Here is a 17,050-nt window from a genome sequence, read left to right on the forward strand (position 1 = left end):
GACTTCACTTGAGTGCCTTGATAAAGAAGCTCAGGGGAGATGAGTTGGTATATTATTTAGTGTGTTATTTTAGATCGAAATATGAGAGCATCCATATCAATAAAGGTACACTATTTTGTAGCTAGAATTTTTGGTTAATTGGTCAATGGTAAAAATGATGAATCAGTTAAAGGAGAACGATACACTGGCTAATGGAAAACTCTATGTCAGTTGGGGGAACATGGTACGTCGGTAGGTCAAAAACTGAATATAGACGCAGAAAAATCAAAAAAGAGTCTGAGAAAAAATCAGGGCAGCAGAAATCGGCGATTACAGTTATGAAGTGAATTTTGTAAGTGGTTGATGAAAAATGGTAAATCGGCAAACGAAGAAAGCAAACATAACTGTAAAAATCCAAAGATAGTCTGAGGAAAATCAGGGCAGTAGAAATTGGTAATTATATTAATGAAGTAAAATTCTGTAACAATGGATAGAATTTAAAACTAATCTGATTTGTATAAGGTCAGCAGCATTTCAGAAAGAAAAAATCTACTTTCGTATTCTTCTATATATTCCTGGTACAGCAAAAGATTTTTTCACCTTTTTGTAAGCTTTTTATATAGACTTTTTGATACCTGTGACGATGCGAAGATATAGTTCGTTGCATTTCTGGTGACTTCCTTTTATGGCAAGTAATATAGGATCTTAAAAAATAAAAAATATTTCGACCAATAAGGTCGCTTTGGCGGAGTGGTTAACGCGGTGCCCTGCTAAGGCATTGTCCTTTGGACGCGCAGGTTCGAATCCTGCAGGCGACGTTCTTTTTTGCTCCGCCTCAGTTTCAGGCGGAGATAATTTGACCAATTAAATTCTATATTATTGTTACTTGTTGCCTAATCTGGATACGGTGTGCAGATAGCCACATCGATGTATAATACCAAGCGAGAGAATGGGAGCGATACAGTTGATGCTATTTATTTTGTTGATTATTTCTTTTTAGCGAGCGAGCGTACCAAAATGGTGCCAACTAGATATTCCATATTTTTGAACCCTAGATAGTTGTAAACGTTATTTTAATTCCCAAGAAGGATCACCAAAATTGAGGCATAGCACGACGATTAACAGTTCAGAAGCATAACGAAAATTGCAAACATAGGTGCTTGTAAAAATGCAATGTTTCGTAAAGCGTCAAGGTGCCAATATTTTTAGCATGTTACGAATCACTATTTGGCAAATGATCGCAGAAGAGGGACTATTGAAGCTTGATGGCAAGTCCGAAAAAGGCGTGTATACTATTGATTTGATCTTACTCTGCATGATTCTAACAAAGTTGCCTGCGCGTAGTGTCTTGAAACTCACTTCATCATAAAATTATCTATACATGCGTGGCAAAGATAAACAGTTTTATGTATGGCAATCATCGTCAAGCGTTAGAGCTGCAAAAGTGACAAAAAACTCAATAGTCAATCAATGGGATCACAGTACCATGGATCCACAAAGCATTATTATAAAACCTTCAGTTTTGCTTTTCGGAAAGATTTTGCAATACAGTATAACCTTGGAATAGCCGGCAAATTAAGGTTGAAAGGGGCAGATGAGTGATACAATGGTAACGTTTATGTGTCCATATCGAAAGCGAGGCATTCAGCGATCACATGGATTCATACATGATATTGCACATTGCCTATCACAGGGAAATTCCGGATCTTAAAAAGCTTGTGTGAAGAGATAACCAAGTTTTGCCATGGTGCGTAAATTTCACGATCGAGAACAAAAGTTCCCAGAGATATGTAACGTGCACCGTTGCCAACGTTTCGAACTAGAGATTTATTTAACGCAATGTCACATATGTTAGAATGACACCATGGTCGAATGAACCACTGATAAGCATGCAGATTGCAGATCAAAATGGTTATCTACGGGTTTGTGGGGATGATGGTGCTACGCGATATTCATGTCCCGAACATGTCATAAAACACTAAAGATCAGAACGCATAGTATTGTATATGTGGTTCATTATTCTGATGCTTAGCATACCGCATATTGCATTGTCGTCGTTTTTTATTTCGTTTTAGGTTGTGAGCATGCGAGCAGTGATTTGAGCATTTGGCTTTTTACTTATCTAATGGTGAGAGAACGAAGACATCTCAAAACGTCATTCCCTGAATTCCATCCTTATTATTGCTTTTTTCGGAAAGCTTTGTGCCAAATGCCAATTTTTTTTTTCCGACTATAGGCGCCCCGCAATTTCGCACTCCACACCTTTGAGGGTATATTTCAAAATTTGAATGTACTGACAGGACTTCCTCTTTCAGGTAACTTGAGGCAGTGCCCCAGATTTTCATTGTTCTCTATCAAAAAAATAAAAAATGCTGTAAAAAAAATACAAAAATGATATACTATGAATGATGAATAAAGAAAGTGTCAAAAATAAATAAGATAACAATGGAGAAAATAAGGATATGCCAATTACAGCTTGGCTGTAACCAATGATCTATCGTGCCATGCCGCATGCCACTTTTTGAACTGTTCCAGTACCACAAAAGTAATGATAGTCTGCGGTCCAAGACGAATAAATGCTGGAGTCCAACCCTTGAAGAAGGAGGCAATGCCTTCCGCCTTATACATTTGCGACATGACAGTCAGCGATGACATCTTGCGATCCGATGAGCTGGCGGTCATGATACGTGTCTTGATAACGTCAACGGGGGAGCATACAGTGGTTGCCACGAGACCCTATTGTTCAAAGAAGGAAAAACGATCAGTATCAGTCAACGTGAGGTGATGAAGCATATCCCAACTGAAACCCAAAAAAGCCACCGCCAAATCAAAAAACCACTAGTATCCCAGATACGTACCGCTAACACACTCGACGTCAGGTGAAGAGCCATACCATCCTTTAACGGGCTGTGCTTCAACAGAAGATCTTTGAAAATATCATAGGAGACACACTGGGAAGAGGTCATCAATATCGCTCTGTTGACGTTGGGTCCGAGTCCTCGGAACAGTGATGCGACGCCTTCTTCTTTAGTAATACGGACGACACCATCAATGGCATGCTTGTAGTTGCGTCGCTGGTGAGCCGGAAGCTGGCCATCATTTTGCATACGCACGTTAACAACGTCACCCGGATTACCGCAAGCACCGCCTAATGCACCAGCTGCACTGGAGCAGATCAACATTTGCCAGACAGAAATGCCTGTGACAAAAATAAATGAGTCACAGGTTGTCAATGATCGTTTCTCCCAATAAATTACATACTTTTGCCGTCAGAAACCATTTGCTTCAACTTTTCATAACCACCAAAGCGAACAGTAGAGTATGTCGCTTGACGAAGAATACTTGCCGAGAGACCAGCATAAAGCTTGAGAGGACCCTCATTCTTGGCGATTCTTACCATGGTCGTAAGCATGCCCGCCTTGTCGGCGCCTTTGGTGTTTTGCAAGCGGACCTTGGTGAGGTCAAAGGGATGAACCACCATGGCAGCAATGCAGGAAGCAGCACCTCCAAAGTAAAAGGGAGTCGATCTCTTTGTGGTCGTCATGACAGCTTTTTTTTTTTTGGTTCGAGATTAGCAAGACGGAAAAGAGTAATAAAAAAAGCTTCAGGAACGAGAAGGGAAAATTAATTGCCACAAAAAGCGGGTTTAAAAAAACTTTTAAGAACGGCCCCACCCCCGAATAAACCTCCGCTTTCCCTCATTTTTCAGCTAATCCCCGTCAATGAAAAGGGCTCATGTAATTTGTGCGCACATTAGTTCTGTATCATTTAGTGCCTATGACTTATTATCACGCCCGAGCTAGGGTGGTCGTCGGCTACGGTGTGATGACGTGCTATAGGACATGTGCCAGGCCATCTGAAGTGACTAAAAGAGGTGCCAAAAACGGAAGATCGAGAAATGAAAAATCTAATCATCATTGTACGATCCATTTGAGGCTCATAAGCACCATTTTTAGAAGCAGCGAACAAAACCCTATTTCTGCCTCGTTTCTGTTTTGATGACGAGATGAATTTTCCTCTGTTTGCAGCTCATTTTCCAAGTCCGGCCTATGGCTCGTGCCGTGAGAGATTGGAACTTTGCTGTGTTCGTGAGAAAAAAAACTTTATTTTACCGCATGGTTCCGGAGTCATCCTAGACCTGTTGCCTTGCTTGTGGTCGAGCCGGTGGAGTGCAGTAGCAAACCTTCCATTGATAAAGTGTTGCACCCTTGACAGCAAGATCAATATTTTTGGGCAGCTACGCTAGCTTTCGGAGAACAGAGAACTACCTGAATTTAATATTTCCTCTTGTGCAAGGTGGTAAATTTGTGTATTTCAGCCATCAATTTCACCAAGAAATGACGAGCAATGAGTCATGAAATCGCCATGATGAACATTTGGGTGGACCCTGAAACACATCTTCCATCGCTTCTTTTTAAAAATCATCGAGCCATGATCTGGACAAAATAAAAATAAAAAAAATGTTTATTTGTATAGGTGCTAAGTGAGCATCATTATTCCTACTCGCAGTCTTCCATACTATCAAAAGCTGTTAAATAAAATTTTGGGTAAGCAATGACTGTATTACAATGGATCGCCGAGCTAAACCAACTTGTGCTAATTTCGTGACTCTTATTGGAAATATGCAGTTTCAAATGGATATAAAAGTCAGCAGTAGCACTTTGATTTGGTCCACTGCGCAACAATTTCGCAGGAACAAGCAAAGAATACTGTAGATCACGGCGATATTCTGCAAATCTTTTACAAAAGGCAAAAGATAATATTCTTTGACGATGCTGCATATGAGAAAATATGATACTATGTTGGACACTGCAATTTTGTGAAGCTGATCGATTGGATAGTCATTGAGGATTTTTATCATTATTGACGGACAAATACATTATATGAAAGTGATGGCAGGGTGGGGAGGGGATTTTGGCTTAAAGAACTATATAATCGACAAATATGGCTTCGTCATGGCTATGCTCTCGTTAGCTTTCTGCGTAGTGAGTAGAATCACATTATTGCGTTTGTTACTATGGCAAGGTTTGCAAGCTGGCTCTTGCGTATCAGCGTTGATCACTTGTAAGGTAGCTATAACTTGATTGTCTGCGTTAAAAAGACCTACCTTTATACTGTAGCATGATAGAAAAAAGGGCGAACGAATCAAGCAGTAGCGTGTTTACGGTTGCTTTTTAGCTCTTGGCAATCGAGCAAATTCATTTGTTGCGAAGTTTATGTTTCCCTATCGGCAATGCACAACGATATGGACGGCATATGGAAAAAGATCCATCAAAAAAAATTATAATATTTCCTTCCTGCAGATTTATGCAGGATTGAGGATGAGCTAGTGTGCTATCAACATTTCGATCTTTATGAATCAAGGAAGACCATAGCTTAGGCCTACCAATGATGATCAAGATAATAGTTTAGCAGAGACCAGAAAATCTTTAAATTTCCAATTGCTCTTTTCATTCTTTATAAATCATTTTATTCATCTTCAATCAAGACAAAAGTTTATCGTCCGACGATGGTAATGATAATAATGGTGTAATTGATATATTCCTGGTGTAATTGATATTCCTTGTAAGACTCAACGCTTGGGGCAATCGATCTTGACTCCGTACGACAATGCAGAAATTTTGGTATTGAATCGAAAAGTGCGAAATTCAAATGTGACGTGGGCGAGACCCATTGTTTCTCCGACAATGGTTGGGTCGAGCGAACATAAGAAAAGTCCACCCATTTGTTGTCGTCCATTTGCCAAAATAATACCCATCACTCGTCAAACTACCTCCGTTACATCACTCATTACTTTGCTCTATTTTTGTACTCATCTTTCCTCTTCGACTTTGTCATTCAATGAGTGTCTATGGAGCTCTGTCGATATCGCAGCAGGTAAATTGTTGTCATTCACGGCCGGCAAGAGTGTATCTTTTTTCCTTTAAGCTTCCCCGCTCACCATGATCCTCAGTTGGCCAAAGTTACACTAGAGGCTTCTTCGCATGTGTCACGCAATTTGACCCATTGGTTACGTCCAGCATACCTGTCAAAGGTTCCCAATGAATCCCTGAGCCGGTCGGCTATGCAGGCCCTAGAGGTAAATGGGCAAAATACTAGTTGCTATTGTGCGACATAGGATGGCACTTATCCAACAATTGTGAATTCACTTTTTCATAGTCTGTAAAGCATCGAAGTATCAACAACACGAATTCAGCCGGCACGAATACCATTCTAAAATTTGGAAGTAAACCGATCATTGCTTGCGACCTACCATCCCTGTCTTCTCGAACACCATCCGTTTTGACCAGACCCCCAATCCGCCCTCATCCCTCACAGCGTCGTACCTTATTTTCGGGAAGTCAAGGATCAGCATTTCGGCTGGTCAACAACCGACGCTTAGCCAAGCTCGAAATGGAAGCCAATTCTTTCCCTCAGGAACCGAGAAAACAAGCAGTATTATACAAGGTATTGCGGAAGGGACTTTCCTTTCAGTCACTCTCTCTTTTTAAATGTTGCGGCGACTTATTTCGCTTCCCCCGTTAGGAATGGTTAAGAGCAAAGAACCCAGAAGCAGTCATTGCCCGGTTCGAACGTGGGCATTTTAACCATAATGAAGAGTGCTGGCAGTACTATATCGCGGCTTTAGCGCAAACGGGAAATGCCGAAGCGATATTACCAAGAATAATGCAAAAATTAGAAAGGGACGGTGGCGCCAAATGGATGGCGGATCAAGGTAAATGGTTCACGGCATTGGGCAATAATTGCTTTTTTTTTAATATGCTAACCAAACTATCTCGGGTTTTACTCTCGTTTTCCAACGATATAGGGAAAGGCGTTTTACCGAAAGAAGTACTGCAACAGTTGGTCGCCAGTCGTGCGGGTGGCCAAGCTTCGATGGACGGTGCAACCATTCTAGCAGGTTCAGGAAAAAAGTCGAATCCGATTTACGTCGTGGTGGAGGAAGGACGTAAATTCATGTTCTGGCGAGCCATTCGCTGGGTCGGTGTGACTTTGACATATGCCTTCTGTATCCTCACGATTCTTTCACTGGCATTGGAAAACTCGGGCTTGTTGAAGACTGCAACGCAGCAAACAGAATACGAACCGGTCACTCAACAAGCGGTCAAATTCGATGATGTGCAGGGAGTGGATGAAGCAAAACAGGAGCTGGAAGAAATCGTTCAATTCTTAAAAAACCCTCAAAAGTTCACTGAACTCGGTGGCAAACTTCCTAAAGGTGTACTGTTAACCGGTCCACCGGGCACGGGTAAAACCATGTTGGCAAGAGCCGTCGCGGGCGAGGCAAATGTGCCATTCTTCTTCATGAGCGGAAGTGAATTTGATGAAATGTACGTTGGTGTTGGTGCTCGTCGCGTTCGTGAATTATTCGGTACGTATGAATTGATAAATCCATTGTCTGTATAATGATTTGTGATTCTCAATTGCTACGATTGTGTGTCGTTTCACAGCTGCTGCACGTATCAAAGCTCCCAGTATTGTATTTATCGATGAAATCGATGCCATTGGATCCAAACGCAATCCCAAAGATCAATCCTATATGAAGCAAACTCTGAATCAATTGTTGGTGGATCTGGATGGGTTTTCACAAACTGAAGGCGTGATTTTCATTGCTGCAACCAACTTCCCCGAATTACTGGATAAGGCGCTGGTTCGACCCGGTCGTTTCGATCGTCACGTTAATGTGCCTCTCCCGGATGTCCGTGGCCGTATTGAGATTCTCAAACATCACATGAAAAATATTCAGTTCGCTAGTGATGTGGACGTGAGTGTGATTGCTCGAGGCACCCCGGGTTTCAGTGGTGCCGACCTTGCGAATCTGGTGAATCAGGCTGCCATTCAAGCCAGTCGAGAAGGATGTCGACAAGTGAACCTGAAGCATATGGAGTTCTCCAAGGATAAAATCATCATGGGGGCTGAGCGTCGCTCGGCTGTCATTACAGAAGAAAGCAAGCGCGTGACAGCATATCACGAAGGCGGACATGCCTTGGTGGCTTTCTACACTCCCGGGGCCATGCCTCTGCACAAAGCAACCATTATGCCCCGTGGCTCGGCACTCGGCATGACCATCCAGTTACCAGAAATGGACAAGGTATTTTTTATCACTTTGAATGCGATGCCATCCTCATTACAATGGCGTTACTAAACGATGATCCTGAAATTCATTTTTTTCTTTCTTTCTAGGATTCCTTTACCAAACGAGAATTTATTGCACAAATCGACGTATGCATGGGCGGCCGTGTAGCGGAAGAAATGATTTTTGGTAGCGATAATGTGACGAGTGGCGCACACAGTGATATTGTGAAAGCTACGGATGTAGCAAGGAGAATGGTACGACATTACGGTATGAGCGAGAAGGTTGGACCAGTGAATCATGACGATGAAGATATGCAATTGCTGAGTGCGCAGACAAAGCAATTGATTGAAAGTGAAATCAAGGCGTTAGTACAAGGCTCAGAGCACCGGGCAAAGGAGATTTTGGCTACACACAGGGAAGAGCTCGATCGGCTAGCCAATGCATTGATAGAGTATGAGACACTGTCATATCAAGAAATCATAGATGTATTGGCGGGCAAGCCTATCTCACGGTAGTCTGCTGATATTCATTATACATTGCAAATAAAAGATAAAAAGAAACCTGTTTTATTATTAGGAGAAAGGAATGGATTAAAATACGTATGTTCTTCAGCCGTTCAAAGGTAAAGAAGGCTGCAGTCATGAATGACATTTAGCAAGTAGCTGGAGGGGAGTTGGGGTTCACAGTAACATGGAAACTGACGGAGCTTAACTGACAGGCTTGACCATTGCCAGCTTTTCCGTTCAGCACAAAATAATAATTGCCGGATTCCACGTCGTCTCCCATCATCAATGGGAAGTTTCCGGTAGTGCCTTTGGAAGCCGAAATATTGGAGACTTCGGTTGTCACCTTTTTCTTCGTTGCGGCATCATAGAGATCCACCGAAGTGATAGTTTTCACTTGGCTTGCACCAAGATCCCAGTCCACAGAGTAGCATTGACCGTAAGTCCAGTTGAGACCTGATTTGGTAGGTGAGGTAATGCGGAAACCGAGGCAGGCAGCAGGTGCAGCGGGAGCAGCGGGAGCGGCTTGCACGGAAACCAAGAGAGCAGACACGAAACAAGTCAATGCAGCAGCGATATGCATGGTAACAAGGGTAGAAATAATAGAGGATGAGAACAATGGAGAGAAGATGGATAATAAATCGGATTCGCCACGATAGAAACCACGGTTTATATACGCGTGCGGGTAGAGTGAGACGTCTATTGTCCGATTACTCACGCTCTTTTGGCTCTTACAGTGTTCCGCATGTCTGGCTAATTTTATTTTCTGTTTTTTGACCCTAAAAATAGGGTCCAGGTCAGATGAGCTTTTATGCAAGCCCAGGGTATGTGCTGTTCAACCATGTCGTGTTGCCTCGCTGACGTGATGTGGAGCTTATTCCGAGAGCAAAAATAGCGCCTTTACCTAAAAGCCGGAGGGTCTCTAAATTTATACGCATTAACGATAATGGTTGCACAGCCATTGTAACTCGGAACGAGTGAGAAACATGAAATGGCCGGGTCTCTGACAAGCCAAAGGTCCTATCGTTGGAAGGCGCAAGAAAAAAAAAGTCATGTGCAGTTCTTGCGGCCGTCAAGGATTGTGCAGATGTGACGTTCCTAGATCGGTCTTCCCCGCCGATGGTCTCTGTTCTATCTTGGTCTTTGCGGGTTCTCACTCTATACATAGTTCTACCGAGGTGAATCGCAGGGTTACACGAGTGTGTGAATTTTATTTGTTTGAAGTAGCAAGTGTGGTGAAAGGATGAGTATCATGAGATTCATCTTGTGTTTGGCATTGGTGAATGTGTTTATTTTTGATACAATACCGTCATAAATCGATGGAATCGAGTTCATTTTTGATAACAAGAATTAATAGAGCCAGCTTTTAAGTATGTGCAGACTATGATGTAGTGATTCCAACATATCACAGTCTTTATTTGTTCTTTCATCTGCAGAAAGCTAGATATTGACCAGATTCTTCATGTTATAGCACAGCCACACACGTTGCATGATCGAACGTGATCAAAAATGTCAACTGTAGTGTGTGGTTGAATGTTAACGAACCCGTTTTGAAAAGCTATGCAACCTGGATAGGGCGTCCTCTTTCAGTTATTGCTGCCCGGGAAAGCACATTAGAAAAAAAAAGGGCAAGAAACAAACGATAAATTGCCATAACTGCCTTGACTTTATAATGGAAATGGATCACATCAATGGCATATACCCGCGAGAAACATGATTTGCCTATACAAATTGTTAAGGAAATAAAACAAGGATGATGTGATGAATAAATACGAAGGGCTGGTGCTATTAAATTACAATAAAAAAGAAGGAGAGCAATCGGTTTGATTGATGTATCAGAAGAACAATTATGAGATATATACGAAATTGTCATCCAGAAATGTGTGAGCAAGTCTGCTGTCGACGGCAAAGCTAGCGCGCCCAAACTGTTGTTCAGGTGCATAACAAACCTGTTGTATCGCGGTTTGCTTTTCATTCTTGTTTTGTTCTTCTTCTTCTTGCTGCTCTTCCTCTTTTATATGACAAGTGATAATATTATTCATTTTTTCGTACGGAATATGACAGTCGTCAAAACTGTGATCGACCAGTTCGTGCGAAAAGAACCAGAATTTGTCTGTGAAGCTCTTGGGCATGACCCAATTTCGGTTGTCTCTAATGTCACCTCCTAGGAACAGGGTCTCGGTTGTAAGCAACTGGAAGCAGTCATCAAGATCGTAAAATTCTTGAAAGAGAATCATGCGGTCACGTAGATAAGCGCTTGGAATATAGTCAATTCGTACATCGTGTGGAATAAGACGTTGCAATGCAGCTAATCAAAAGGTTATCAGAAAAATTGTTCCCCAAAAAGGGAAAAAGAGACTTACTGGGCCAGAGAGCCAAGGCAGTTAGGTTGCCGAGAATTGATCCCATCTTTAGCTGGAGTCGCAGAATGTGTAAAGCTTGTAAGGGTGGCATATGGGTTAAATCGTCGGGTGTCTTCAAAGCAGGCGGTTCAATGATAGTCCCTTTTATCGGTTTTGGTAAAGGTGATGAAAGATCGGTATTAGTTGTGCTTTGGTCAAGTTTCGGGGTAGGATGGAGTGATTTTTTTTGCGCTTGGTTGCTACGTGGTTTGGGGAAAGCAGTGCGAACGTCCTGTGAATTCACACTCATAGGCATAAAATCCGTATTCAGCAAGTCTTCTGGCGTTTTGCAGTTACAAGCTGTTGTAGAAGCGTTGCACATTTCGGCAAAAGCTTGATGCACGAAAGGACATGACTCTCGATAATCCACGACTTTTTTGGCTTGATCGAATTCCAGAATCTGATGCTTATCTTCCTGTAAAACCGATTTGAGGATGCGGGGGACTTCCAATACCTCGTCGAGATTAGTTCTAGAGGGAGGAAAGATCCGACTATCATGCCAAATCAACGGTATGGATCCTCGTTCATTTAGATAAGCAAGTGTCAACTGAAGTAAAGATCCCCTGAGATAGTTTGCCTCGTATTCTACTTCAGCTAATCGTTGTCGAAGTCGGTGAATCTCTTCGGTATGTTCTTGCCATTGTTCCTCTTTTTCTCGTTTTTTGATTTGCTCACGTTCTCGAAATGCCTTTTGCGCAGCCCGATTCTGTGCTCGTCGTTCTTGTGGGGATGGTGGGTTAGACTTGCGACCCGGTCGTTTTCGCTTACGAATGCGTTCCCCGTTTTCATTTTCTACACCAAAATCGCTTTCTTGGTCAAAATACTGAAAATTGTAACGATTCCGTTTGCTGTTGGTTGATGAATCGGACATTGAGAGCTGTTGATGATCAATAAAGAATCTTTGCGACAACGATAATTTTTTTTTTTTTTTTTATTTAAAATTCGGCGCGCTGCGCGAAGAAATTACTATAAATGGCATGTCTTTTTGGGATCCTGCTACGGTGTGTGCTTTTCTGATAGATCTTGGGATTTATTTTGAATTCAGTTAGTATCTAGAAATAACGCCAACACAGCCAACAAGGCCGAATGAAGCTAATATTCTCCATTTGGTATAAGGTCGTTCCGGAACACCCAGCAGTCCCCAGTTATCTATAATGGACGCCATAATGATCTGCGGAAGTTTTCGTTTTTAGTGCTTAGGTTTCTATCCGTAACTTTTCAGCGTCTCTTCACTATATTACCTGTGCGCATACAAAGAGAGCCAATGTTGTGGCTGCTCCGAGCCTTGGTATGGTTAGAATGTTGGTAATCACATAGTAACAGCCGAGTATGCCGCCGATCCACGCATAACCAGGTGCAGCTACATTGATCGGTGGATAGCAAAAAAAAAAAAAAGGTCAGCATTGACCGTTATCCCTGTGTCTGTTTCAGACCTACATTTGAGTGTTTCATCGGGCAATGGTGTGTGCAAAGCATTGATATCAATAGCAAAGAAAATCAAACAGCAGATCACACCTGTCGAAAATGACATAACACCTGAAAATGATCGTCCTCCATAGCGAGTCAAAGTAGCATTACAACCTGAATAGATCCGTAAAATTGTCAGAATAGTTGGTTAATAAACGACACCGTTGTCAGTGCAACGTCTAGGATCAATCATCCACCTGCTTGAAGGGCCAATGTGCAACCTGCAGTAACGAGAAGAAACCCAGAAAAAATGGGATTTGATAACAAGTCCGACATTGATGACGAGAAAAAAACTATTACTTGAGCAGGATCCAGCCGGCTATTTATATATTTGAAAGAGCTCTATTCCGTTCAAGCGTGGTTTTATATACTGTGAACAGTATAGTATGTGAGGTCAGTTAATAAGCTATGACCAACCGATATGACAGGACAAAAAAGGACTTTTTTTTGATTTAGAAAATGAAAGAGCAAATGCAGCGTTCCCACAAAAGCCGTATTTAATCAACTTGCCAGTGACTGTCGGCTGGGCACAGCTGCAAAAATATACCCAGCTCGTTCCGTGTATGGTGAAAATTGGGTCACCTGTCACACGCTATCCCAATTTTTTGGTCCGAACTCTTCGGCCTTGCCTCTTATTCGGTGATAGGCTGCCCATGTCAGTTGACCATGTCTCTTTATTAGGGACGTGTGTAGGACAGCCAACCCCGCTTGTGTACCGTAGTGTACTGTATAGCAACAGTTATGTGCCTGCTTCATAGTTTACTGCTTGTCAAAGGGTCTTCCAACCCCCATTCGTCATCTCGCCAACCATGGGCGTACAACTGTACCAGAAACAAAAGTCTTCCAATGGGTAATATTTTTAACGGATTTATATGTTAATCAATCAATATCGTGAGAATGAATAAGCATGTTTCCTTTTAAAGTGAGCCTGAGTATTGAGCTTTGGTTATTTGCAACGACGAAAGGATATGCGTATGTAATTATATTGTCGATATAACAATATTATAACCAAGATCCATGGTTATCATAAAAGATCTGAGTGAATGATTTATCACGAATTCCAGTCGTGATGGTTATCAAGATGTATTATAGACATTGCGAATCAGTGCAGTACACTGGGATGCATGCGGCATCCAAACCCTGTTATAACTTGCAGTTTGCCATTTCGACTCTCTGTTTAGGACCGTTGTCACAGCCTATCCCTAATTGTCAGATACTGGATTCCCGGTTCTTTTCTATCCTGGGTCGTTTCCTTTATCCTGGGATGGTTATCGGGCTTCTTTCTCGGCGACAATGCCATGGCACGTAAAATTCGCGACAGCATTAGAACCAGAGAAATTCTTATTCTGCAAATTTGATATCCATACGCTTTTATGTACATTCAAGCCTTTAAAAATAATCAAGATTAAGGTTCCACTAAATGATGCTCTCTTGCATGTCTGCTTTTATCTGGATTCGCACACAGAAAAAGAGTGCTTTTCCGCCGCACAGTAACTATAGCCAGGTTGACCTGCCAGTTACAGCATGTTAGTAGATGATAAGCGTCCAGGAACATCTCAGCCGCACATTATCATGACTACTTTACGTTTGTGGCAAAAAATGAACAATTAAGCTTAGCAGTACTCTTTGTCATGCAAGGAGAGGCAGCAAAGACCCGCGCAGATCGACAAGAAGAGGCAGAACAGGAGTCGAGTAGTAGTAAGCCAAAAAAAAGGGAAAAATTCGGGAGAAAAACCAAGCTGCAGCAACATAACAAGTCAATCTCTTCAAAGTCAGGAGACTATGCAAAATAAACCATATACAATATAAAAAGAAAGCGTTCCTGCTTACTACCCATTTTTCGTTCCCTCACACATTACTGGTATAATGAAATCGTTCACCGTTATTGCCGTGTTGGGCCTCGCTGCTGTCGCACAAGTGAACGCCCAGTGTGCCTGTGATTCTACTGATAACGTTTGTTTGAGCGAATGTGGTAAGTATTTGTCATCGTTTGAGCTCACTCGATGCTCAAATGGGACTCGACGCGCTTTTATCAACGCAAATACTCACAAGAAGCATATCAGTCGACCATACACAGCAATGTATGAATAATTGCAGTGATAACGACTGCTTTACGAGCTGTATCCATGATCACTGGCCTGGCGGTGATCCAAGCTATACACCATCCTACACCGCTATCCCCACCGAAACCATGAGTCCATCTGCTACTGCAAGTGGTGTCTCTTTGTCGGACGCCTCATCCACCTCACCGACACTGTCTCTTGCTTCGTCGGCTTCTTCCACACCCACAGCTTCCATGACAAGCTCTGGTTTATCAACGACATCCGCTTCCTGGCCCTCTTCTATTTGGCCCTCTTCCAGCTGGTCTTCGATCACGGCAGTATCATCTGCTTATCCTAGTTGTAAGTGCACCCACAGCATTTCTCTCAAAAATGTTACTAAATTACTATTTATAGCCACGTCTATACCAGCATCCGGCACTCCCTCTGCAGTGGCTTCCTCGAGCGCAGCTGCCTCAGCTACCTCTGCATCTTCCTCTTTACTAAGTTTTGCATCCAACTCGATCTTAATCTCGGGAATGATCATCGTTGCCGCCCTCATTTGCTAAATCATACATATTTACAAAGCTTATACTCTATTCTGTCCTTGTTTCTTTTTGTTTTTGGGATCTTTTGAATATTCGATACGTTACGCTATCGTTAGGTTGAGAAGCTTCCCCTTTCCTTCTGGCATTAATCATCCCCCGCACAAAGCAGACTTCTCCAGGAGGAAAAAAAAAAAAAAAAAAAGAAGGCAGGGTCGGTTTTAGGCGACAGGAGAAGCAGGAGACTCAATTTTTTACATCAAATAAATAGTAATTCACTACTTCTCATTTTTCCTTGCGGAAAAAAAATGATAAACGTCTCTTATCGCATCCTTGTTATAAACGAAACATTCCACAGATGTCCGTTTTCGCCGTCTTTATTTTGCTCAGCTCAACTAATGTACGATAACCCTTCAGGTGGTATTAGCTGGTCTCCCAGTGCTTGATTGGACGTTGTCATATTCTTCAAGTTGCCATAGATATTAACTCTACTGTATATAACGTTATGAATGCGTAACTGAAATATGGAAACAGGATTGCAACTTATGTCTCTTGACAGAGTAATGGTATCTGCAGCCCTGTGTAGCCAATTGAGTCTTAGACCACATAGAGAAGATGTGCAAGGATTACATTGACGGGAGAATCACGAATTCATCAGGAACACTATTACTACTGTGCATAAAATTTCATTGCTTTTAAGATAGCAGACGCCATATGTACAAACTGCTTCATGTCAATCAACCGAGTTTATAAGATTCTACTTCATGTAGAATTCGAGCGATGCTTTTCAAAGTATCAGCAATCGCAACGCCGGAATGAAGAGAAAGTAGTTGCTTTCTTCTATGATAGTTCAAAAATAAGGAATCGAGCTGTGTCGCCAAAAACTTTAATACCAGAAGTTCGGCTGTGCTGCGACCTGTAATGCTTTGCCTACTTCTGCTGCAACCGTCGGAGCCTTGAACACGGAGATGAGACATCTGTTCCTGCATACTACATCATGCGAACAAAAAAAGCAAGCTGGGTTATTTCCCTTGCCGAAACTGTTGTTGTTGTCGCCAACACCACATTGCGACAGCAAAGATGTGGCTGGACACATCATAATTATCGGAAATGTTTGATGGGAAGGAAAAGTCTTTTTGTCTGAAAAAATCTTGGTAAGATACAATTATTGCAAAGTGCATAGCCATGGAATGGCAGATTGATAGAAAGTTCTTGCCACAAAACACTGAAAGCGAAAAACCCAGAATTCAACTGCCGTCGACCGACGAGGTTTGAATTGTTGAGTGAGTGTGACAAGGTTGCCTTGGATGTGGCTTTTTGGGAAAGTTTGAAAAAGTGGGACCACTGGGTAAAATTTTTGTTCTTTCCCTTTCATTTATACAACCAGATCGGTAAGTTGCATGGTGGTCATTTTTCGCTGTGATTCTTTGAACTGTGATCACTTACACTTGACTCATCTGTAGCAATGGGTAAGGAGAAGACTCACGTTAACGTCGTCGTCATTGGTCACGTCGATTCCGGCAAGTCCACCACCACTGGCCACTTGATCTACAAGTGCGGTGGTATTGACAAGCGTACCATTGAAAAGTTCGAGAAGGAAGCCGCTGAACTCGGTAAGGGTTCCTTCAAGTACGCTTGGGTTCTTGACAAGCTCAAGGCTGAACGTGAGCGTGGTATCACTATCGATATCGCCTTGTGGAAGTTCGAAACCCCCAAGTACCACGTTACTGTCATTGATGCCCCCGGCCATCGTGATTTCATCAAGAACATGATTACCGGTACCTCCCAGGCTGATTGCGGTATCTTGATTATTGCTGCCGGTACTGGTGAATTCGAAGCTGGTATCTCCAAGGATGGTCAGACCCGTGAGCACGCTTTGTTGGCTTTCACCCTCGGTGTCCGTCAGCTCATCGTTGCCATCAACAAGATGGATTCCACCAAGTGGTCCGAAGCCCGTTACAACGAAATCGTCAAGGAAGTCTCCGCTTTCATCAAGAAGATCGGTTTCAACCCCAAGGCTGTTCCCTTCGTCCCCATC

General features: G+C 42.4%; 6 protein-coding genes and 1 non-coding gene across 7 annotated transcripts; 3 read left to right on the plus strand and 4 right to left on the minus strand.

Annotated features, from left to right (window-relative positions):
• The first annotated feature begins 715 nt into the window (after positions 1–715).
• BYT42DRAFT_t143 lies at positions 716–797 on the plus strand. The gene has a single exon. It is a non-coding gene; the product is annotated as a tRNA-Ser (tRNA).
• Positions 798–2,274: 1,477 nt separating this feature from the next.
• On the minus strand, positions 2,275–3,592 carry BYT42DRAFT_540049 (mitochondrial carrier domain-containing protein). The gene is made up of 3 exons (XM_051565534.1): positions 3,241–3,592; positions 2,838–3,178; positions 2,275–2,715 (listed from the first exon to the last, which is right to left on the minus strand). The coding sequence occupies exons 1-3, from the start codon at positions 3,521–3,523 to the stop codon at positions 2,449–2,451; spliced, it is 891 nt and encodes a 296-aa protein (XP_051418771.1). The 5' UTR covers positions 3,524–3,592; the 3' UTR covers positions 2,275–2,448.
• Positions 3,593–6,372: 2,780 nt separating this feature from the next.
• BYT42DRAFT_595804 (peptidase family M41-domain-containing protein) lies at positions 6,373–8,571 on the plus strand (the record flags this gene model as incomplete). Its single annotated transcript, XM_051570880.1, has 5 exons — positions 6,373–6,426; positions 6,505–6,694; positions 6,788–7,351; positions 7,431–8,071; positions 8,164–8,571. 5 exons carry the CDS (start codon positions 6,373–6,375, stop codon positions 8,569–8,571), a joined length of 1,857 nt encoding a protein of 618 aa, XP_051418772.1.
• Positions 8,572–8,614: 43 nt separating this feature from the next.
• On the minus strand, positions 8,615–9,193 carry BYT42DRAFT_587390 (uncharacterized protein). Its single transcript, XM_051570164.1, has one exon. The coding sequence runs from the start codon at positions 9,140–9,142 to the stop codon at positions 8,708–8,710; it is 435 nt and encodes a 144-aa protein (XP_051418773.1). The 5' UTR covers positions 9,143–9,193; the 3' UTR covers positions 8,615–8,707.
• A 1,444-nt stretch (positions 9,194–10,637) lies between these two features.
• Positions 10,638–11,076, minus strand: BYT42DRAFT_485564 (uncharacterized protein; the record flags this gene model as incomplete). The annotated part of the gene is made up of 2 exons (XM_051563746.1): positions 10,638–10,867; positions 10,923–11,076. Coding segments are annotated over 2 exons (384 nt in total), but the record flags the coding sequence as incomplete, so codon positions are not given.
• An 801-nt stretch (positions 11,077–11,877) lies between these two features.
• Positions 11,878–12,885, minus strand: BYT42DRAFT_587397 (uncharacterized protein). The gene is made up of 4 exons (XM_051570165.1): positions 12,626–12,885; positions 12,399–12,542; positions 12,203–12,321; positions 11,878–12,132 (listed from the first exon to the last, which is right to left on the minus strand). The coding sequence occupies exons 1-4, from the start codon at positions 12,702–12,704 to the stop codon at positions 12,007–12,009; spliced, it is 468 nt and encodes a 155-aa protein (XP_051418775.1). The 5' UTR covers positions 12,705–12,885; the 3' UTR covers positions 11,878–12,006.
• Positions 12,886–14,285: 1,400 nt separating this feature from the next.
• BYT42DRAFT_587400 (uncharacterized protein) lies at positions 14,286–15,224 on the plus strand. Its single transcript, XM_051570166.1, has 3 exons — positions 14,286–14,400; positions 14,492–14,830; positions 14,885–15,224. Exons 1-3 carry the CDS (start codon positions 14,295–14,297, stop codon positions 15,034–15,036), a joined length of 597 nt encoding a protein of 198 aa, XP_051418776.1. The 5' UTR covers positions 14,286–14,294; the 3' UTR covers positions 15,037–15,224.
• The last annotated feature ends 1,826 nt before the right edge of the window (positions 15,225–17,050 follow it).

Source organism: Radiomyces spectabilis (assembly GCF_025331425.1).
Source record: "Radiomyces spectabilis strain NRRL 2753 chromosome Unknown BYT42scaffold_16, whole genome shotgun sequence".
Taxonomy (NCBI): Eukaryota; Fungi; Mucoromycota; class Mucoromycetes; order Mucorales; family Radiomycetaceae; genus Radiomyces; species Radiomyces spectabilis.

What these genes read in the sequence shown, in the direction of transcription:
- BYT42DRAFT_540049 (XM_051565534.1), bottom strand. Translation starts at nt 3,523, where the DNA reads ATGACGACCACAAAGAGATCGACTCCCTTTTACTTTGGAGGTGCTGCT. An exon ending in AATGGTTTCTGACGGCAAAA is followed by an intron (nt 3,179 to 3,240) that starts GTATGTAATTTA and finishes TTTTTGTCACAG; the next exon opens with GCATTTCTGTCTGGCAAATG. An exon ending in TGACGTCGAGTGTGTTAGCG is followed by an intron (nt 2,716 to 2,837) that starts GTACGTATCTGG and finishes TTTGAACAATAG; the next exon opens with GGTCTCGTGGCAACCACTGT.
- BYT42DRAFT_587390 (XM_051570164.1), bottom strand. Translation starts at nt 9,142, where the DNA reads ATGCATATCGCTGCTGCATTGACTTGTTTCGTGTCTGCTCTCTTGGTT.
- BYT42DRAFT_587397 (XM_051570165.1), bottom strand. Translation starts at nt 12,704, where the DNA reads ATGTCGGACTTGTTATCAAATCCCATTTTTTCTGGGTTTCTTCTCGTT. An exon ending in CACATTGGCCCTTCAAGCAG is followed by an intron (nt 12,543 to 12,625) that starts GTGGATGATTGA and finishes GGATCTATTCAG; the next exon opens with GTTGTAATGCTACTTTGACT. An exon ending in CTCTCTTTGTATGCGCACAG is followed by an intron (nt 12,133 to 12,202) that starts GTAATATAGTGA and finishes AAACTTCCGCAG; the next exon opens with ATCATTATGGCGTCCATTAT.
- BYT42DRAFT_587400 (XM_051570166.1), top strand. Translation starts at nt 14,295, where the DNA reads ATGAAATCGTTCACCGTTATTGCCGTGTTGGGCCTCGCTGCTGTCGCA. An exon ending in CGTTTGTTTGAGCGAATGTG is followed by an intron (nt 14,401 to 14,491) that starts GTAAGTATTTGT and finishes GAAGCATATCAG; the next exon opens with TCGACCATACACAGCAATGT. An exon ending in ATCATCTGCTTATCCTAGTT is followed by an intron (nt 14,831 to 14,884) that starts GTAAGTGCACCC and finishes TACTATTTATAG; the next exon opens with CCACGTCTATACCAGCATCC.